The 23,331-nt window shown below is 39.7% G+C and overlaps 1 protein-coding gene across 6 annotated transcripts in view; it reads right to left on the bottom strand.

Annotated features, from left to right (window-relative positions):
- CDK12 (cyclin dependent kinase 12) overlaps nt 1–23,331 on the bottom strand; it is a 78,752-nt gene that overhangs the window by 30,905 nt on the left and 24,516 nt on the right. For all 6 annotated transcript variants that reach the window (XR_013968124.1, XR_013968125.1, XM_080825987.1 and 3 more), the window contains exons 7-13: nt 16,800–16,856; nt 16,346–16,447; nt 8,896–8,973; nt 7,868–7,984; nt 6,554–6,685; nt 4,302–4,513; nt 2,478–2,930 (exon numbers count right to left, since the gene is read on the bottom strand). Coding sequence is in view for 4 of the 6 variants with exons in the window: in XM_080825987.1 (XP_080682113.1) it covers nt 2,478–2,930; nt 4,302–4,513; nt 6,554–6,685; nt 7,868–7,984; nt 8,896–8,973; nt 16,346–16,447; nt 16,800–16,856 (1,151 nt within the window). In the remaining 2 variants the exon portion in view is untranslated. The remainder of the gene's footprint in view (nt 1–2,477; nt 2,931–4,301; nt 4,514–6,553; nt 6,686–7,867; nt 7,985–8,895; nt 8,974–16,345; nt 16,448–16,799; nt 16,857–23,331) is intronic.

The raw sequence follows: 23,331 nt of genomic DNA, 5'->3' as shown, positions 1-23,331 counted from the left end.
GTAACGTTGTACCCTGTAAGGATAAGTTCAGGTGCTATATGTAACATACAAGTAGGGGGGCCAACAGTCCCAAGTTGCCCAGGACTGAGCAGGTTTCTCAGGTTGCTGACTTTCAGTTTTAAAACCACGACAGTTACAGAGATGAGTTGGTCACCCTGTATACCGTACCCACCCAAGTTGCTTGTTGACAGATCGGTTGTTTGACTAGGTGGTAGGTAAAAATGAATTTAAGGACAAAAAATTAGCTATAGAAAACTCACAATTGAAAAGAAGATATACTGAGAAAGGAGAGCTAACTGGACTACAAACATCTATAGATTTCGGAGCTTCTTGCTGCCATACTATAGATCTCACTACATAAGAACATCTTAGTACCACTATATTTAAAAGTATTTTTGGACTATACATAAAACACCAGCTTTTTAAATACCAATGGTAAACAACTTTAAAAATGCCTTACTGCAAAAGTAAGCAAAGCTAAACTTATTCTTCCAACTATACTACTTTTCATACTTAAACTTTGCCTTTTATGTAAATACTCAAGCTGTGTTTCAAGAGAACTAATTCTTGAGTTCAAATTCACATGTATGACAATAGAAACTACCTCAACGTAGAAAAGCAGATTGTAAAGAACTATTAAATAAAACTTCTTAAAAAAATAAAGAGCACATTTTAAAAATCATACTATTATAACATTTAGTGTTAATAATATTTCCAATTCTTAACAGTCTGTACTAATGGAGGGAGTTATTAATGAAATGTATAAATAACTTAAATATTTTGATTGATTTATTAAATTCCAATCTTAACCCTTTCCCCACACAAGTAAAGAGTAGCTAAACATAGCCAAAGTGATAGATTTTCACTCTCTCTGGCTTATTCAGTCTGCCCTCTGGTGGAAATGCTATTGAACAGTAAAACGGCCAAAAGAGAGGCAGGAGGTGAGAAACAAAACAGGAAAGACAGGGAAAACTGAATAATCCACGGGTAATAATGAGTGGTATTTTCACTCTCCTCTGAAAAGTAAACCCAACAATTTCTGGCCTTAGGCCAGGCCTTAATTTTAGCTCAATCTCACCATTTGGCTGACAGCTTGTTAGCTCAATTATTGGGTAAATTTCTTTCAATTCCTGTATTATTTAATTTGAACGAGTTCTTCCAGGTATTTTGATTATAGCTGAATTTTTCTGCTGGGGTGGGGAGAAGGAAGGTGTGGGAGAGGAGGCAAAAAGGCCTGCTTTGATTCTAGATTAGCTTTCTCTGTTATTCCGTGTTCTAGTCTCTTAAAAGCAACTGGAATCAGTATGACAGGAAAACAAAGTGAATTAGAAAACACATTAAAAAAAAAAAACATATTAAGAGAAGTATGCCAGTCCTAATTCTGCCTCTGCCAATAATATGGTTCCAGCAATGGGACCATAGGCAGGCTTCTTGGATTTCAGTTTCCCTATCTGTAAAGGGGTTAATTTTATTTATGTTATCTTCCAGTTTTAAAAAGCTTTGCATGTGTGAAAAATAACTTACATATTTGTATACCAGTTGAAAAAAGGCATATACTTTCTGCACCATCCCTTATGAAATGCGAATGTAGGACAACCTAAAGTTGAAGGTTAGTGTACCTCCTCAGCCCTTGTGCCTCTTCTCATTCCCCAATTCATGGGGTCTTCATGGACAGCGAAAATTTCCAACAAGTTGAAAACACTTTCACATAAGTAAGCATTTTGCAAATAGACTGTGAATGAGAATTAGAAAATTTAAACTTTTTTTTCCTCTAATAAAATTGTGTGTGTGGTGTGGTCATGCCAGACCAAGGTATAATATATTTCCTTTTCTTAGATTTTTCTTTATGTAATGCTCACTTCCTAATTTGGGGTCCATTCAATTGTCTCTTTTAGGAACACAGATTTTTAAAAAGCGTTTTTATACACTCTAATTTTGGGGGAAAGGAAATGTATGATGTTAGTTATCTACTTAGAAATATTTCTATATTACTCCTCAGGAGATTAACAATGGCATTTTATTAGAGGTTTTTTTTTTTTTTTTACTATATCTTTCAGGTAAGACTGGTATCCAGTATTCACTACACTAGAGTAAAATTGACTATTTGTACAATCTGATGATGGTTTATTTGGAAGGCAGATTTTCAAGTGCTAGTACTAGTTGGCCACCATTCTCACAGTGATTCAAGATGTATCACTAGGTATGGTTGTGGTTTCCTTGGGTTAGATACAGAGGCTTTACTTACCTACCTCCTAGGAAATGGAAAAACAATCAGTATATGAAAAGTGCTTTGAGAAGCTCTGAGACTTAAATAGAAGCCAGGCAAGTAATACATCATTGGGTGCTATGTTCTCCTGTAGGCTAGGTTACAGAAAACTGAAACTGAGGCCACTGATGTGAAAAAGAAAATGTTAAAGAGATTTTTAAGAGGATCAACAGCACCTGAGCTCAATGAGATTCATGACCGGTCTGTTTACCTGCTGCCTCCTCCTGTGGCATTGTGGGAGTTCTTCGGGGCCCCTGTGGCCCACTGTTCTTGTCACTGCTGTTTTCCTCCAGGCTGCCTGCTGGCTCCTGGGTTTTCATCAGCTGACTCAAAAGAACTGCCAACATATTCTGCATGTCAGCTGGTGTGCTTGAAGCTTCAGAGCCTGTCTGTTCTGCTGAAGGCTGGACCACTAGGGCAGGAGGTGCCTCCTTCAAAGACTCTTCTGGGGCCAAGGGCTCTGAGTCCTGCTGCTGGGAAGTGGCTTCAGTTAGGGCACTGATGGATTGGTTCAGGGCCTCCAGCTGCTGCTGCATCTCTGGGTTGGAGTGGATGTTAAGCAGCTGAGCCATTTGAGGGATGCTCAGGTCGGTCTGGCTCTGCAGCAGATTCAGTAACACTGCCAATTCACTTTGATTCAACTGCTGTGTGATGTCACCGAGGCCTGTGGACAGACAGTGGAGCCAATATAAGAGGATAAGGCAGGTTAAGAACCTCTGGCTTCTTCAACTGGCAACAGCAACTTACAATATTCAAAGTATGAAGTTTCATTTTGAATATCTCATTTTTCATGCCTCAAAGTGTCATGACAATTTGTTATTCTTTATATTTTCACTTCAAAATACAAGAACAAGCTAAAACATCTCTGTACTGTGAGTAAAAGTGATCTCATTTTATCTATATTCTTCAAGATCAGTGACTTACAACCCTTATTGCACATCAGAATTACTAGGAGAGATTGTAAAATTCAGATGCTTCAGTTTCCACCCCCAGAGATCTGGCAATTGTTCAGGAGTATTTACTTTTCAAGCTTCCCAGATGATCTGAATGTGCAGCCAGCATTAAAAACCAATCTTATAGGTGGACAGGGAAAGGAAAGTGAGCCATGGAAAGAATACCTATAGTTCAGAAAAACTGATGGTACCACAGGACAACCACTTTATCATAATTGTTCACTATTACACAATTTTGGATATATATATATTTTTTAATATTTTATTTATTTATTTGACAGACAAAGATCACAAGTAGGCAGAGAGGCAGGCAGAGAGAGAGGGAGGAAGCAGGCTCCCTGCTGAGCAGAGAGCCCGAAGCGGGGCTCGATCCCAGGACCTTGGGATCATGACCCGAGCCAAGGCAGAGGCTTTAACCCACTGAGCCACCCAGGTGCCCCAGTTTTGGATATATTTAGATCAAATAACCTTCCACAGAACTAACTACATTTAACAGCAATTGTGATTTAAATGAGTAGACTCTAAGAAGGTCTTAGCAAATCTAACATAAACAGGGTTCCAAATTACATGTTAGAAAACCATGGTTAAGGGGCGCCCGGGTGGCTCAGTGGGTTAAAGCCTCTGCCTTCGGCTCAGGTCATGATCCTAGGGTCCTGGGATTGAGCCCCGCATCGGGCTCTCTGCTCAGCAGGGAGCCTGCTTCCCTTCCTCTCTCTTTGCCCGCCTCTGCCTACTTGTGATCTCTGCCTGTCAAATAAATAAATAAATAAATCTTAAAAAAAGGGGGGGGGGAGGAAACCATGGGTAAATGAACCTTAAATTTGGCCTATTTACTGATTTATGCTATACATCTAGTTAAGATATAGCATTCCCACTTTCTTGAAAGGAAAATAATCTACTGTAGACTTTCTAGACCACATGTACAAAACTTGGTTTAGCTCCTTCTCCTCATGAGGTCACTTCTTTATTAATGCTTCAGTTACTAAAAACTAAAACACACACGCACGCACGCATTCTTGCACTTGACCATCAAAACCTGCCCTAATGTCCTTAAAGCACAAAAACTCCATCCTAGAACTGACCTATTGCATCCCCAGTCCCAGGCTCCACCTTGCCAGGAGCAGGCTGAGGTGGTGCTGGGCTGCTATTCTTCACAGGCTCAGCACTTGTCCCTGAGGTAGTTTCTTTCCGAGAGGCTTTGGAAGGAGGTGGCTCTTCTATCACAACACCACTCTGTCGCTGTCGTCGCCGTTTCTTACTCCATAATTCATGGCAATCCTGCCAGTGGGGGAGGCTGCAAAAAGAGAAAGCAAAGGGGAAATGTGTGTGGGACTGAAACAGTGAGTGAATGGAGGAACAAGAGATTAAAATGTGAAGGCAAATGTGAGCAGAGGGTAATGGAAAGAATAACATAAATAAAAATAACTAGAAATATTAGTAAATAGGGGCGCCTGGGTGGCTCAGTGGGTTAAGGCCTCTGCCTTCGGCTCGGGTGGTGATCCCAGCGTCCTGGGATCGAGCCCCGCGTCAGGCTCTCTGCTCAGCGGGGAGCCTGTTTCCTCCCTTCTCTCTCTGCCTGACTCTATGCCTGCTTGTGATCTGTCTGTCAAATAAATAAATAAAATCTTTAAAAAAAAAAAGAAATATTAGTAAATAGTAGCACTGTAAAAGGGATCATGGCATATGGAGATATGGAAATAAAAGTCCAAAAGCCCAAGAGACTTCTACAGTAAGAAATGAAGAGGTGCCTGGGTGGCTCAGTGGGTTAAGCCTCTGCCTTTGGCTCAGGTCATGCTCTCAGGGTCCTGGGATCGAGCCCCGTCAGCGGGGAGCGGGGAGCCTCCTTCTCCCCCCTCTCTCTGCCTACCTCTCTGCCTACTTGTGATCTCTGTCTGTCAAATAAATAAAATATTAAAAAAAAAGACACATTTACAGTGAGATATGAGGATCTTGCTAATATCAGAGACATACCTACTATATAAATGCCCACATTCCAAATAGTTAAGTCTTACAACTGTTCTTGCTTTACATAACAAGAATAAAGGAGAACTTTATTGGTCAAGTTTCAATCGGGAATAAACAGGACAGAAATGACATGACCGGCTTGTTAGTATCTACAAAAAAGTCCAGGCAAGGTGGTGGACCACTAAAGGACAGTATTATTAAATCACCTTTGTGAAAAATCAATTTATGTTTTATTTGATCTGTGAGTACCAAAAAACGGGTTCTTTTCTTCTTTCTACCCAATGAATTTCCATGGCTTGATATTTTGCGGGGTTTATTAGTAAAATTAAATATACATTTCCAGATTTCCTCATATTTGATTATGCAAATCTTATTACAATAAAGATTACCAGAGTCAAAATCTCCCTATAATAAGAGCTCCCAAATTTCAGTAAAAAGCTCATGTATTTCAATCCACATTCAATGTATCAAAATTCTAGTGCAGTAAATAAATATGAATAAATATGGACATTTCTTTGAAACAATTAGATTTATGGTTACTACCCACTCAGTCTTTAAATACTGTGTATTTTGGGGCACCTGGGTGGCTCAGTCATTAAGCATCTGCCTTTGGCTCAGGTCATGATCTCAGGGTTCTGGGATACAACCTTGTGTCAGGCTCCCCATTCTCCCCCTGCTTGTGTTCCCTCTCTCACTGTGTGTCTTTCTGTCAAATAAATAAAATCTTTTGTAAATAAATAAATAAATAATTTATCTCTTTAAGACAGTTTCTTTATGTAAGAAAAAAATACCCAAGGACTCTGACATGAAAGCTATAACACTATCAATGATAAATTCAAAGATATAAGACTTTTTATCTGCCAAATGTGAAACATGAGTATAGAACCTTAGAAGATCCTACAGAATACAGAAAATACAGAAGATTCTGTTGAGAGAGACACACACTCAAACACTATTTTCAACATAAAAATTCAGGTTATATGACCTGACAGTGATGCAAACTATTTAAAATTAGGACTGTCTTTCCAAATATGGGATATACATAGTCACCAGACATAGGAGATTCAAGCAAATGAAAAAGGCAAGAGCAAAAACTAGAAGAATACTGTCAAAGAAGTTGTACAAGGCAAAATGCTGGGGATTCAGGGACAAAAGACAGCTTGAGTCAAATAAGAACAGATATCATAACTAAATCTATTCCTTATTTAAAAAGAAAACACAGAGCAATAAAACAAACCTCTTATCAATCATAATATTCAAGGGTACCTTAGTCATTTGGAGTTCCTTCTAAAAACCTATTATTTTGAGTTTCTCATCTCCTGAGGCTTAGTGAGAGGTTTAGGGTCGCTACTTGGCCAGCAGCACTTACTCTGGAGGATCCATTTTGCTGAGCTCAACATCTTTAAGGAAGTCACTCTGTAAAGTCTGTTCAGCTGTGCAACGTTTGCTAGGATCTAGTGTTAGCATGTGGTCCAGTAAATCAAGTGCTGCTGAAGGAATGCTGTGGAAAGAACAAATTCAAAATGACCCCAGAGTTCTTAAACCTGTAGCCTTCTGCCAAAGGTCTCTGAATTTCCAGCTCCATGTGTAACTGTGGAAAGGGAGCTAGAAGCTGGCTAAACAAGCAAGCAGATTTGCTCCCCACAGGATTCATGCAATGCTGTAATACAGGTAGAAAACATGAAGCCAGCAGTTCCATTCTCTTTTTTATTGTGGGAAGATCAAAAGGACAACAAGAAAACTTACATATTGTTCACAATAAAATGATTTTCTATCACCTAAAGCCTTCAGGGGCACCTGGCTGACTTGATCTTGGGGTCATGAGTACCAGCCCCACGTTGGGTGTAGAGAATACTTAAATAAAATCAAAACTTAAAAAAAAAAAAAAAAAAAAAAGTAGGGCACTGGGTGGCTCAGTTGGTTAAGCAACTGCCTTTGGCTAAGGTCATGATCTCAAGGTCCTGGAATCGAGTCCTACATCAGGCTCCTTGCTCAGCGGGGAATCTGCTTCTCCCTCTCCCTCTGCCCAGCCCAGCTCCCTCTCTGCCCTGCTCATGCTCTCTCTCTCACTCCCTCTCTCCCAAATAAATAAATAAAATCTAAATAAATGAATGAATAAATAGATAAAGCAGGGGCGCCTGCATGGCTCAGATGGTTAACTGTCTGCCTTTGGCTCAGGTCGTTATCTCCAGGTCTTGGGACTGAGCCCCATGTCAGGCTGCTATCCCCCTGCTGTCTGTCTGTCTCTCTCTGAATCTCTCTCAAATCAATAAATAAAAAAATAAAAAATAAAGCCTCCATAAGAGAAAATTACAACAGTACTATGGTAAAATTCATACACTGTTCAAAGATAAAATGTTTTCCTGTGGTGTGCTGCCATAAAAAGTTGGGACAAGGGGCGCCTGGGTGGCTCAGTGGGTTAAAGCCTCTGCCTTTGGCTCAGGTCATGATCCCAGGGTCCTGGGATCGAGCCCCGCATCGGCTCTCTGCTCAGCAGGGAGCCTGCTTCCTCCTCTCTCTGCCTGCTTCTCTGCCTACTTGTGATCTCTCTCTCTGTGTCAAATAAATAAATAAAATCTTAAAAAAAAAAGGTGGGACAACACTAACTCCCTATGCCAGGAGAAAGTCAAGTCTAAACACCAGCTAAACACAGAAACCAGATGTAAATTTTTGCCAAACTTACAAAGAGAATTCTTCTCGTAGACGCCTTCTATATTGCTTCTTCGGTTTCATGGTATTGAAGTAGGGCAGCTTGATAACATCAGGCCACACAGCTGGACAAGGGCTACCACAGAGTCGACTGAAAACAAAGCAAAAAGCCAGAACAAGAAGTGAGTGAGTCAGCATTGTGAATTCTGGAGATTACAGAAGCAGAAATTATTACCTCCTGAAGTCTGGGGGAATCTTGGCTTATTCAATTAGAGGGCATGCAGAAAGATAAAACCTGACCTCACTGCTTTAAGAACAGAAGGAATAGGAAACAACTGGTTACAAGATAGTGAAGAGAAAATCCGGCAAAAAAATCCAAAATTAACCATACACTTGGTTTTGTAAAATGTTTTTTTAAACCTCCATAAAGATTTTCATTATCAATTTTGTTCTGTTCAGACGGTATTAATTTCAAAGTGATAAGGTGATCCTATAACGTCCCTATAGGGAAAACTGGCAGAAGAGAGCCTAAGAAATTTTGATTGAAAACTGAATTTAATGCTTAACGAATAATGAGTTATATGCTACCCTTAATTATCTGTTTACATGCTTTATCACTTACTAAATTCTGAGCTTTTTGAAGGCAAGGACCTATCTTATATATTTCTAAATCCTAAAGTTTAACAGAGAAAGGAATTTGTTATAGAACAGGCACAATAATTATTTGCTAAATAAATCTGATCTTAATCTAACCTAGGAATGAAACAGCCACATTGCAAATGGCATGCTTTAATATGAAGAATTAAAAAAAAAAATGCAAAGATCTAAAAAGTCTATAAAGGGGGAACCTAAGAGGTAACACCTTTAGTAAGACCTAAAAAAGGGGATTACAACTTCTTTACATCTATAGCCCATGACAAAATACATGGTGAATCTGACTAAGAAACTTACTTGGACATAAGAAGCATAAACTTACTTCGTAGAATGAACAAAAAATATTAGAAATTAGAAAATAAGATCACCTATCACACCTGGGCACCCAGAGCACATGCACAGCTGTACCTGATCAGCTCCAGCTGAGCCAGTTCCAGATTGGCTTGAAAAATAGGCTTCTTGGTGAACAATTCCCCAAGGATGCATCTAGAAAGAGTAAAACTGAGAGGTCAAGAGAGATATCCCTGGAGCCTAACCTGTGTCTCAATAGACTTTTATAGTCTATCTGGCTGCATCTGATATACCATGTTGTAAATAAGCTCCAACCTGCAGTGTCTTGAGTTTTGTAAAAGAAAATATTTCTTGAAGTGAGAATAGATAGTATAAAGAATTTATATTTGCCAGGAGATCAAATTTTTGCCACCTATAAAGTCTATAAGCAGAGAAAATGAACAGAATCCTTTTCTATCAATTCCATTGTAAATTAAGGAAGTAAAGACTAAAAAAACTCATACTTCAATTTTACAAGATTGCTCAGCAGTTCCTAAAAAGAAATTAGCTTTTCCATTCATTTGCTCTATAGAATATGCAATATACTATTGCCCTCTTATTGTCATCAGATACCAGTTTCAACAGGACTTTCAAACACATTATGCTTAAATGTCTTTCCCATTTTGAAAATGTCTTCCAAAATAATACCGAAATACTTACAAAGTCCCCAGATATGTCTCCACAAATTACTTAATTACAAAAGGAAAACTAGTAACTATTTAATGGGGAAAAAGACAACACCTTAATTAAGTGTCCAAAATCAGTATCACCAATAAGAGGGAAAAAGGGTTTACATAAATACAAACACGGTAACTTAACACTTACGGAGTATTCCAGCCAAAACTTTATAACCTGAATCTACATAGTAGCTAGAGCTAGTGTGACCTTCAAAAATGTAAATGTCATGGAAGACAAAGGTTAACGACTGTTCCAGAGTAAAGACTGAGATCTAGGGGTGCCTGGGTGGCTCAGCCAGTTGGGTGTCTGCCTTTGGCTCAGGTCCTGATGGTCCCAGGATCAAGCCCCACATCAGGATCTCTGCTCAGCAGGGAACCTGCTTCTCTGCCTACCTGTGATTTCTCTTTCTCTGTGTCAAATAAATAAAATCTTAAAAACAAAACAAAACCCCCCCCTCAAAAATGTGAATATCACGAAAGACAAAGGCTAAGGACTGTTCCAAAGTAAAGAATGAGAACTAGAGGTGCCTTCGTGGCACAGTTAGCATCTGACTCTTGGTTTCAGCTCAGGATCCTAGGATCCAGCCCTGCACTGGGCTCCAGATGCTTACCATGGGAGATTCTATCTCCCACTCATGCACTTTCTCGCTAAGATAAACAAATCTTTAAAAAGTTAAAAAAAAAAAAAAAGAGAACTAAATGTAATACATGATACTGGATTAAATCCTCTATGAGGTGAGGTATTGTTTCTAGCATATTATTAGTGTACTAAAAAAATAAGAACATGGAATGTAAGCTATATGACTTAAAAGATAGTGTATCAATGTTAAATTTCCTGAATTTGATAATGGTACTGTGATTATATATGAGAATATTTTTGTTCTTAAGAAATGTACATTAAGGGCGACTAGATGGTTATTATACGTGCTTCTGAAGTCAGCACAAGGGCAACTAGGTGGTTAAACATCTGCCTTCAACTCAGGTCATGATCCCAGGGTCCTGGGATTAAGCCCCACACTGAGCTCCCTGCTCAGCAGGGAGTCTAATTCTCCCTCTCCCTCTGCCTCCAGCTCCCCCCGCTTACGCTCCCTCTCTGTCAAATAAATGAATAAAATCTTTAAAAGAATGTACATTAGGGGCACCTGGATGGCTCAGTGGGTTAAAGCCTCTGCCTTTGGCTCGGGTCATGATCCCAGGGTCTGGGATGGAGCCCCGCGTCAGGCTCTCTGCTCAGTGGGAAACCTGCTTCCCCCCCGCACTTTCTCTGCCTGCCTCTCTGCCTACTTGTGATCTCTGTCAAATAAATAAAGAAAACCTTAAAAAAAAAAAAAAAGAATGTACATTAAACAGTAAGAAGAGAAAGAGTATGATATATACAACTACTTTCGGACAGTTCTGGAAAAAAGATGGGGTGTGCATACACGAATATAAAAGCAAATGTGGCAAGATGTTAACAATTAGTGAGTCTAACATGAATAAATCTCAAAATAATTACACTGAATAAAAGATACAGAGGGAAAAAGAACATATACTGCGTGATTCCATTTACATAAAATTCTAGAAACGGAAATCAATCTACAGTGATAGAAAGCAGAATAGGGGTTGCCTAGGAATGGGATAGTCCCGACGGGAAAGAGATTACAAAGGAACAGAGGGAAACTTTTAGAAGTCATCATTATCTTGGTTGTGGTGATGGTTTCACTGGTGTGTATGTCAAAACTTAAACTGTACACTTTAAACACATGCAGTTTATTATATACTTCAAAAGGTTAAAAAATTTTAGTGAATATGGATGAAGGCTATACTAAAGTTCTTTGTACTTTTCTAGGAACTTTCTGTGCATATGAAATTATGTAAAAATTAATCCAGTTAAATTTTCATAGTGTTATATAGTTTCAGGTGTACAATATAGTAATTCAACATGTTCATACATCACCCAGTGCTCATCACAAGTGAACTCCTTAATTTCCATCACCTATTTAACCTATCATCCCTATCAATATAAATTCAAAACAAATGAAAAAAACCCCATGAATACTCAACATTTTTCTATTCCTAAAATATTTTTTTTTTGAAAAATGGGAAAACAAAGAAAATGGATAAAAAATCTCTTCTCTGGCCTGTGTTTTGAAATCACATTTACAAATACAAAAGCAGTATTTATCATTTCACTCTGAATTCTTTAGCTTAACTAAATTTGAGAAGCAAAACAAATCTAGTTTTCAAAGTTATTAGCACCTTTCTATTAGCATTTGTTAACCTCAAATGACAAATTCTTTTTTTTAAAGATTTTATTTATTTGCCAGAGAGAGCAAGTGAGACAGTGTAACAGCAGAAGCAGAGGGAGTGGCAGGCAGAGGGAGAAGCAGGCTCTCCACTGAACAGGGAGCCCGATGTGGGACTCGATCCCAGGACCCTGGGATCATGACCTCAGCCAAAGGTAGATGCTTAACTGACTGAGCCACACAGGTGTCCCTCAAATGACAAATTCTTACTTTATATTCACTCAAACCTTATCCAGAAATTAGAAAAGTAAATGCAGAGGTGCCTGGGTGGCTCAGTCAGTTAAGCATCCAACTCTGGATTTCGGCTTGGGTCATGATCTCAGGGTCCTGGGATCGATCCTCACGTCGGACTCCACACTCAGCAGAGTCTGCTTGAGTTTCTCTCCTTATGCCCCTCCCTCTATTTTCTCTTTCTAAGATAATAAATCTTTAAAAATATAAAAAAGTAAAATTTAACTCTATTTCTGACATTAACCACTAAATCAAATTCCAAATAGTGTTATCACAACTGATAACATAAGGAAGAAAAAAAAAAAAACCCAGGTGGGTTTTCAGAATCTAGGCATAATTTGTTGTACTAGTTTTTCTAGTTTCTCCTTCACAGAGACATCCACGGATTACCAAGTAGTAAGCTCACATCTAGCAAATTCTTAATTTAGTGAAGTTACTGGGCTTTAAAGTCTAATCTATAATTTTAATTTCCTTGTGTTTTTGTTTTCTTTTATTTCAGTTTCTAGGTCTTTGGTGGGGAAGACATTATTATGTAATCAACACTCTGCTACTACACTGAAGTGGCAGGCTGCTCACTGAAATAATAATACCAACAGAGCTATGAACTTTCCCTGTGTATCTTAATGGGGCGTTAACTTTAGAGCCTAGTTGTGACAATTTAAATGCTAATACTGTTAAAGCAAATAGTCCAGAACACAAACATACCCAGCTTGAGTTAGTAAAATTTAACTAAAGCTTCATTGGAGTTGGGTAGGCTACCATAGAAATTATGCTCTCCTTATCTATCACCCTTTTGAATTTTGAAATAAAATCCCTGCAGTGATCCTTTTAAAGACTGACATTAATACAGGAGGGAATGAATGGGGAAAAAAAGGATATGCTCCACTTGCAAGTATCTATGTCAGAACCCTAAGATATAGAGGTCAAGGACAGAATGTATATGCATAAATCATACAGTATCAAAAACAATTAACTAACTTCCAGGACACCCAGGTGGCTCAGTTGGTGAAGTGTCTGCTTTTGGCTCAGGTCATGATCTCAGGTTCCTGGGATCAAGCCCCGCATTGGGGTCCCTGCTCAGTGGTGACTCTGCTTCTCTCTCTCCTTCCGTATCTCCCCTTGCTCGTGTGCTTTCTTTCTTTCTTTCTCTCTCTCTCTCTCTCCCTCCCTCACTCAAATAAATAAAATCTTAAAAAAATAAAATGATCACAACCCTGAGATCATGATCTGAGCAGAAATCAAGAGTCGGCTGTTGGGGTGCCTGGGTGGCTCAGGTGGTTAGGCCTCTGTATATCTTCCTACAGTAAAAAAAAAACAAAACCCAACAACTATAATTGCTACCTCCTAGGGCTGGCATTTACGTAAGTGTCAGGAAGAAGTATGTAGGTGCTTGGTCAGTGGTGGCTGGGGTGGAACAGCTGGTGAGGCCATTTAGGTAAGGGGGAAATTGTGTGTGTGTTGGGAGGCTTAAACACTACAGTGACATATAATGAAATCACCCAAAAGGTCTGGGTTCAAATGTGAGCTCTATAATTCCACCACCAGGAGACCCAGGGCAAGCTTTCTTAAGCCTAAAGTCCAGGTTCCCTATCTGTGCATAGAATGGGTCATGTCTGGGTGCCTGGGTGGCTTAGTCAGTTAAGTGTCTGCCTTCGGCTCAGGTCATGATCCCAGGGTCCTGGGATTGAGCCCCATGTCCTGCTCCCTGCTTGGCAGGGAGCCTGCTTCTCCCTCTCCTTCTGCCATTCCCCCTGCTTGTGCGTGCTCTCACTCTCTCCATCAAATGAATAAATAAAGTCATAAAAAAAAAAAGTCAGATGCTTAACTCACTGAGCCATCTAGGCACCCCAAAAATGTCTACGTTCCTAACACAAATTGTGGTCCCTAAATATCATTTTCACAAAAGGAACTAAGACTCTTGAGAGAATGGCTGATTCCAGGTGTGGGGCATGAAATGAACAGGACGAGCTTGGAACCAGAAAACAAGCAAGGCTATTTATCAAGTGCTCAGAGTGTTGGAAGGACCCACTAAACTTCTGTGGGCCAAAGACTAGAAAATGTAAATAGGAATAAGATGATAATCATAAGTTTAAAACACATTAAAAAGTTGGGGCACCTGGGTGGCTCAGTCAGTTGAGCATCCGACTCTTGATTTCGGCTCAGGTCATGGTCTTAGGGTCGTGGGATCAAGCCCTACATCAGGCTCTGCATTCTGTGGGGAGTCCACCTGGAATTCTCTCTCCCTCTGCCTCTACCCCCCAACTCCTGCACATTCTCTCTCTCTCAATAAATAGAAGGATCTTAAAAAAGTTTAACCCCCCCCCCCCAAAAAAGTTTAAATCCTTGGGTCCATAATGAAACTAAAACAAAAACACCCTCTCTTTGGCCATCTGTGAAGGATACTAGGAAACCTCCTCATTATATATTTTTTTTAAAAAGATTTTATTTACTCATTTGAGAGAGAGAGACAGAGCATGAGCAGGGGAGAGGCAGAGAGGAAAGCAGACTCTACAGAGCAGGGACCCCGACACGGAGCTCGATCCCAGGACCCTGGGATCATGACCCGAGCTGAAGGCAGATGCTTAACCACCTGAGCAAGCCACCCAGGCGCCCCACTCATTATCTTTTTAAAACTGATAAATAAAATGAAAGAATTAAAGCTTTATCTCTGTCTACTTTTTCTATAGGATTTGTACCCAGGGTTAGTAAAATAGATGTTCTCTTTATTCCAGGAAGGAATAATATAATTATAATATCACCATCACAAAACAACCACAAATGAATGAGTGATAGTGGATCATTAATAACTGATAACACTTTAAAAAGAGATAATTGTATATTGTATAAAGTGGGGCGTGTGTGTGTGTGTGTGTGTGTGTGTGTGTGTGTGTGTGTAAATCTGCCCTGTTAGGAACGAATATTTTAGCATACATTGTTTAGAACTGCCTCTATAACGTGATAAAAAGCACACTAATTTGTAGTGGATTATTTTATTGCTTTTAAATTCTCTACAGATAATGTATCCAGTTATTGTCTGTACTCTGGGCAGAGGTTCCCAATGCCTCCTACCCCCAACTTTGATGTATCATTGGCTATAATCAGAAGTACACAAAACCACCTATAAAGTAGTTTCAGGGTCAGTGGGTGATTGGAAATCAAACTTGAATTCACCTACAATTTACAGGAAATAAAAAGGGACAGAGACCATGCTAAAATAACAACAAAAAACACAGTGAGGATGCAATCAGCAAAATCCAGCCTGTGGGAAACTCTGTAAGACAAATGATCCAGTTTCTTCTAACAAAATTATAAGATGGGGAGGATCCTCCAAGAGATGGAGGAAGAAGCTATAATTAAAAGACCTGAGATAGGGGTGCCTGGGTGGCTCAGTGGGTTAAGCCTCTGCCTTCAGCTCAGGTCCTGATCTCAGGGTCCTAGAATCAAACTCCACATTGGGCTCTCTGCTCAGCAGGGAGCCTGCTTCCCTCTCTCTCTCTGCCTGCCTCTCTGCCTACTTGTGATCTCTGTCAAATAAATAAATAAAATCTTAAAAAAATTAAATAAATAAAATCTTAAAAAAAAAAAAAAAAGACCTGAAACAATTAATTGTAATCTATGGACCTTAACTGAATGTATTTGGACCTTAATTCAGACTCAGTTAAAAAAAAAAAGAAAAAGACATTTGGGGAAATGTTTTTTAAAAAAAGTATGTCTCTGTTATTAGGAAATACTCAACAGGGGTGCCTGGGTGGCTCAGTGGGTTAAGCCTCTGCCTTCGGCTCAGGTCATGATCTCAGGGTCCTGGGATCTTATCCCACATTGAGCTCTCTGCGTGGTGGAGAGCCTGCTTCCCCCTCTTTGCCTACTTGTGATCTCTCTCTCTGTCAAATAAATAAATAAAATCTTTAAAAAAAGGGAAATATTCAACAGATTTCTCTGAATTCTGGCTAAAAGTTTATCCCCATCATTTCAAGCTTAAGAAAAGCTACAAAAAGCCATTGTAGAGAGAAAACAGATAAAAGTTCAACATGTAGAGGTGCCTGCGTGGCTCAGTGGGTTAAAGCCTCTGCCTTCAGCTCAGGTCATGATCCCAGGGTCCTGAGATCAAGCCTCGAGTCGGGCTCTCTGCTCAGCGGGGAGCCTGCTTCCTCCTCTCTCTCTCTCTCTGCCTGCCTCTCTGCTCAGCGGGGAGCCTGCTTCCTCCTCTCTCTCTCTCTCTGCCTGCCTCTCTGCCTACTTGTGATCTTTGTCTGTCAAATAAATAAATAAAATCTTAAAAAAAAAAAAAAAAGTTCAACATGTAAATTACAACCAAAAGAGAAAGCACAGACTTACCCACAGCTCCAAACATCAATGGCTGGTGTATAACGCTCCTCTCCCAGCAGAAGTTCTGGAGGTCGGTACCACAAAGTGATGACTTTGTTTGTGTAAGGGCGACTGAAATGTAAAAACAACCATGATATAAATTTACAATGGGTTCTGATGAAAAAAAAAAAAAAACTTGTACAAATAAATGCAAATAGAACTGAAAAGGGGATTGTCAAAACAGCTCCATAGAATCTTTAGTTCAAAAGTGAACTGGACAGAAGTAGGAAATGAAAAAATAACTTGCATTCCAATTTGGGTTGATTTATTTCAGTCTAAGGCTGATTCAAGAATTTAGACAGAATTAACACATTTAGAAAATTAGAAAGCTCTGAAAATTATTGCAACTTGCAGAATACTAGAATATCCAAGAATAAAAAGGATTCTTTCTTTTTCACACAGGTAATTCTGAGGAATGCCTCACCTCTCTTCAGAATTATAGAGCCGTGCAAGTCCAAAATCTGCTAGTTTGATTTGCCCACTGTAAAAGAAAAAAAAAATCATTTTTATAAAAGTAACAATAGCAGCCTCCTCATTATACCTAAACAGTAAGGCATGAATTTAGGAGTTAAACGAATTACAACAACGAAATTTTAACCTATGTTCTCTTAGTTCTGTTCTTAATGGTCGGTCACTCTCCCAGATTAAGCCTCTTTTGACTACTTTGGTTTACAAAGCCTTATGGCTTTCTCTTTTGAGTACTACTACTGTTTTTGGATTTGACCCTTAAATATTTCTTTTATTTCTTGGCAAATAAGTCACTAAAACCTGCTAGATTAAATGTTTATTATTGGGGAAAAATGTAATGAACTGTTCTAGATTAAGAAAGATTTAAGAGGCCTAACAACCAAATCCAGTTTATAAACTTTGAACTGAGTGTTAGAAGATAATCAGTAATAATCTTCTGGAGCATTTAGGGTCGAACATAATGATGTCTGTAATTTACTTTAAAATAATTCAAGCAGAAAAACTGAAAGGAAGCAAATATAGTAAAATATTAACTGTACATGTTAATTACTATATTAGTGTCTCAATTTTTCCTTGTAATTTATTTTTTCATAATAAAAAGTAAACCACAACAATACCATGGCTATAGCAGATTTTTTCAGAGAACATGACTCTGAACTGAGCACACAATTTTATGATGAATGAGGCCCCTTTTACCAACATATTGCCATCACTTCCTATACCATAAAGATATACAATTATGATCTTAGATGGGTTCTCAAAAACTTTAATATGAAATAAGAATCACTTGGAAAGCTTACTAAAGGTTTCCTGGGCTTCATTCCCAGAGATGCAATTCAGAAGATCTGGCTCATGAATTTCCATTTTTCTTTTCTTTTTTTTTTTAAAGTAGGCTCCACACCTGGCACAGAGCCCAACATGGGGCTTAAACTCATGACTAAAATCAAGACCTAAACTAATATCAAGAATCAGACCCTTAGGGGTGTCTGGGTGCCTCAGTGGGTTAAGCATCTGTCTTTGACTCAGGTCATGATCTCAGGGTCCTGGGATCAAGTCCCACATCAGGCTCCCTGCTTGGCACGGAGAGCCTGCTTTTCCTTGTCCCTCTGCTGCTCCCCTTGCTTGTGCTCTCTCTCTCTCGCTCTGTCAAATAAATACATAAAATCTTTTTTAAAGATTTTATGTATTTATTTGACAGACAGAGACCACAAGTAGGCAGAGGGGCAGAGAGAGAGGGGGAAGCAGGCTCCCTGCTGAGCAGAGAGCCTGATGTGGGGCTCGATCCCAGGACCCTGAGATCATGACCTGAGCCGAAGGCAGAGGCTTAACCCACTGAGCCACCCAGGCGCCCCCAAAAATCTTTAAAAAAAAAAAAAAAAGGAACTTTTTTTTAAAAAAAGAAAGAAAGAAAAAGTTGTAGCCATTCGGGCACCCCTGAACTTGCATTTCTTTTTTCTTTTTTTTAAAGATTTTATTTATTTATTTGGCAGAGAGAGAGAGAGAGAGATCACAAGTAGGTAGAGAGGCAGGCAGAGGGAGAGGGGGGAAGCGGGTTCCCTGCTGAGCAGAGAGCCCTATGGGGCTCAATCCCAGGACCCTGAGATCATGACCTGAGCTGAAGGCAGAGGCTTAACCCACTGAACCCCCCAGGTGTCCCCCAACTTGCATTTCTAAGAAGCCCACAGATGATGCCAATGCTGCTGGTCTGAGAACCACTTTTTTTTTTTAAAGATTCTATCTATTCATTTGACACAGAGAGAGTGAGTGCACAAGGAGGGGGAGTGGCAGGCAGGAGGAGGAGGAGAACCAGACTCCCTGCCCAGCAGAGAGCCCAATGTGGGGATCCCAGGACCCAGGGATCAAGACCCGAGTTGAATGCAGATACTTAACCGAATGAGCCAGCCAAGTATCCCTGAGAACCACACTTTTGAGAACCATGCCCTTAAAGGGACCATAAGTTTCACTCTCCTAAGCATTCTGTCCTTGACAGTGATGTCAAATAATACTTTAATAAACTATAACGTAAAATGTCAGAAAACTTTTTAAACTATTAACTATTCTGGATTAATCATATTTATCTAAATTTTTCACATTTACTGCTTGTGTAACTTCTTGGGTAATGAAAAGCCAGTTCACTCTTTTTAAGGTAATAGGTATAGCTGAGATCGGATAGAAAAGTGAAACAGTAGGGGGAAAAAAAAAAGGCTATGCTAGGTGCTTTGAGGTGCTCCTCAAATTATGAGCAATGGGACAAAATATTAAAACAAAGTAATTTGGGGCACCTGGTGGCTCAGTTTGTTAAGTGTCTGCCTTCAGCTCGGGTCATAATCTCAGGATCCTGGGATTGAGCCCCACATCGGGCTCCCACTCATCGGAGAGTCTGCTTCTACCTCCCCCTTTCTCCTCCCCTAAGCTCATGTTCTCTCTCTCAAATAAATAAATAAAATCTTAAATAAATAAATAAATAAATACAAAGTAACTACCGGCTATACAAATTTATTTATTTATTTTTCCGGCTATACAATTTTAAATTAAACCAACCCTTATCATTCCTAGTAAAGATCATTGGGCACCTTATTCACTTGCCCCAAATATCACGTCATTTTTAAGTTCAATTTACAAGCAAATTCTAAGAAAAGCAAAAATAAAAGGACTAGCTGACTTGAGCCCTATAATGAGACATAAAGAGTTCCTCAAATTTCTCAGCATCCTCACTCTTAGAACCTGAGATGATCCAAGCCTGAAAGCACATAGGACTAGAAGTTAAAATGGCAAGAGATACATAGTTATGGAAAGTTAGGCTAGACCTAACCATCACCAAGCACCTAGCGTATTTTGTAATCTACCCTCTTATCTCCAGTAAATGACCTCCTTCATTAAAAAGAGAAGTCAAGTCATAGGACATCTGGGTGGCCCAGTCAGTAAAGTATCTGCCTTTGGCTCAGGTCAAGATCCCACGGTTCTGGGATCTGGCTCTGCAACCGGCAGCGAGCCTGCTTCTCTCTCTCCTCCCCATTCAGGCTCTCTTGCTATCTCTGTCTCTCTCTCAAATAAATAAATAGTCTTAAAATTTAAAAAAAAAAAAAAAGGAAATTAAAAAAAAAAACAGAAATCATCAGGTGGGAGCTACTTGACATCCTTTTACCCATATAACCTTAATTCCATCTATAACGTTCCTTTTGGAGGGCCTGGGTGGCTCAGTTAAGTGCATACTCTTGGCTCAGGTGGTGAATTCGGGGTCCTGGGATCAAGCCCAGAGTCAGGCTCTCTGCTCAGCAGGAAGCCTGCTTCCCCCTCTCTCTCTGCCTGCTGGTCTGTCTACTTGTGATCTCTCTCTCTAAAATCTTAAAAAAAAGAGGCTTTATTAAAAAAAAAAAAATATATATATATATATACACACACACACATATAACTTTTCTTCTTTCAATTACAGAAAAAGTGTTTCAATTTCTCTTGTTCAAGGATAATCAATACCTATAATTGTGGCCACTACAAGCTGTGGCCTTGATTCCATCTCCTCTAGAACCTTGATCCTTTAAATTATTTTTGTTCTTTCTTTTTTTTTAAATTAATTAATTAATTTTTTTTGGTTCTTTCTTGAATCTTCAATTTCTCCCTACTGATTTTCTTTTCCCTTAGTATTTAAAATATGCTCAAACCTCTGCATCCTTAAAAAATAGAAAGTAGGGTGCCTAGATGGCTCAGTCATTAAGCATCTGCCTTCAGCTCAGGTCATGATCCCACGGTCCTGGGATGGAGGCCCACACCAGGTTCCCTACTCAGCAAGAAGCCTGCTTCTCCCTTGCCTTCTCCCCCTGCTTGTGTTCCCTCTCTCACTCTCTGTCAAATAAGTGCATATAAACTTTCAAATAAATAAATAAATAGTAAAAATTAAAGACACACCTACCATCACCTTCCCATTAACTGTGCTACCCACCAACTTACCACACAGTGTCAATGCTGACCTTTTAATTTTCAGATTCCTTCTCTGGTCTTATCATCTGGCTGCATCACCTGATACATATGACCATCCCTTCTTAAACCTCTTTTTTTTTTTAAAAAGATTTATTTATTTGGGGGCGCCTGGGTGGCTCAGTGGGTTAAAGCCTCTGCCTTCGGCTCAGGTCATGATCCCAGGGTCTTGGGATCGAGCCCCACATCGGGCTTTCTGCTCGGCAGGAAGCCTGCCTCCCCCCACCTCTGCCTGCCTCTCTGCCTACTTGTGATCTCTGTCAAATAAATAAATAAAATCTTAAAAAAAAAAAAAGATTTATTTATTTGACACAGAGAGAGAGAAAGAGTGAGAGTAAGTGTGACGGGGAGCAAAGGGAGAGACTCTCAACCAGATTCTGCATTGAGTGCCACTGGAGCCAGACACCCGGCTCCATCTCAGGATCCTGAGATCCTGACGTGAGCCAAAACCAAGAGTCAGATGCTCAACCAACTAAGTCACCCAGGTGCGCCTAAACCTGCCTATTTTATGTTCACGATATTTCCTCATTTTCCCTGTATCTTTCTGACCATTCCCTTGGGTTCCATCTTCTGACACCTTTTCTCTGCTGTAACTCCTAAACTATACTGCTAGTCTGGAACTTCAATGTGACCATATGCCTATGAGATATCACTACCCTGGATATGCAACAGCCATATCCAAAAGGGATTTACTCTTCACTCACCTGTCCTGCTTTTCCTTTTACATTACCTATATTGATCATTATGCCATCCATCTAGTTATTTTCTTAAGTCAGAAATCTGTGAGTTCTATTAAAGTACTCTCATTCATTTTCTTTATTTTATTTTATTATTTTTAAAAGATTTTATTTATTTATTTGATAGAGATCACAAGTAGGCAGAGAGGCAGGCAGAGAGAGAGAGAGAGAGGAGGAAGCAGGCTCCCTGCAGAGCAGAGATGTGGGACTCTATCCCAGGACCCTGAGATCATGACCTGAGCTGAAGGCAGAGGCTTAACCCACTGAGACACCCAGGCGCCCCTCTCATTCATTTTCTACCACTCATTTACTCACCAAAGTCTATTGATCCACAAAGTTGATCCTGTCCATCTCTATTAGAAAGGCCTTGGTTAGCTGAAACACTGACAATTTCTTATCATATTCTTAAGAGGTCTCCCTGCCTCTAGTCTATACCATATTAGAATGACCATTTAGTGATTTTTCTAAAAGAAAAGACTAATTGTGTCTCTCCACCACCTAAAATGACTTGGTCTCATTTATATTTGTGTAAGGAAGATGTAATGAACATCATGGAGAGCCAGGAAGAGGAGGAGGAGGAGGCGGCGGCGGCGCCGCTGCTCCCCGTAATGAACATCATGGAGCCCAGCTCTGCTTTCCTCCCTCTCTCATCAACTGCCTTCACTTCCTTGTCCAGGTGAGGGCTCCTTACCATTTTCTCCAGGTCATCTCACCCCAAATTCTCTATGTAAACAGAGCCAAACGGGCAAGAGCAAAGGCTGAATGGATCAGATTAAATCATAAGACTCCTGCATCCTGCTTAGCAACCTGAAGAGGAAGTTCAGTTTAGTCTAGAACCTCATCAGCTTCCTGAATATGGGAAGACAGGGAGGGGGCCTGACCTAACAGAAAGGTCACCAAACAGGACTGCAGTTTATTCCCTGACCTGAGACATCCCCCTTACAGAAGCAAAAGGAACCAAGACAAGTATATGCTATAGTCCAGAATGCTGCAAGGCGATAGCCATCATTACGTTCTTGAAGCATTATTACTATGGATGTAGATTAACCAAACCCAGCTCTAATGAAAATTGTGGGTACAGAGATACTGACAGGATAGTCTTTTACCATCACGTTTTGTCTCACAAAGTATTTTAAGTATGACAATATATAATAATTATATACATCATAGAAAATAATTTAAAATAATGCATTAACTATATCATTTTAAAATACAAATTAACTGTGTAATTTATTTTTTGAGAGAGTGAACAAGCAAGCAGGGAGAAGGCCAGAGGGAGACAATCTCAAGCTGACTCCACCCTGAGCACAGAGCCAGATACAGGGCTCGTTCTCACCACCCTGAGATCATGACCTGAGCTGAAATCAAGAGTCAGATCCCCAACAGACTGAAACACCCAGGTGCCCCTAAGTGTATAATTTAAAAACAAAAAATGAACCAAACCAGCACCACTCAATGGCTTTCATCTACAGATAGTGTAAGCTCCTTAGCAAGATATACAAGATTCTTAAATTGGCTCCTTGCAACTATCCAGCTTCATCTCATCATTATGTGCTTCACTCTTCTTGCTCTAGTAGTATTTACCTGTTTACATTTTTCCCAGATACTACATGTTAATTTTCTTATTTATGTGATTTTGCCCATGTAATTTCTTTTACTTAGAAATTTAACCCTCTGTTGTATGTCTTTCTGATAAATTCCTATTTACTCATCAAAACTGCATCTTCCCAGATGCTCCCAGATTCAAGGAGAAAAAAAAAGGTAGGGATGGGTGGGGCT

This window comes from Martes martes (assembly GCF_963455335.1).
Source record: "Martes martes genome assembly, chromosome: 16".
In the NCBI taxonomy this organism is placed as follows: domain Eukaryota; kingdom Metazoa; phylum Chordata; class Mammalia; order Carnivora; family Mustelidae; genus Martes; species Martes martes.
This window is presented reverse-complemented; position numbering and strand designations above follow the sequence as displayed.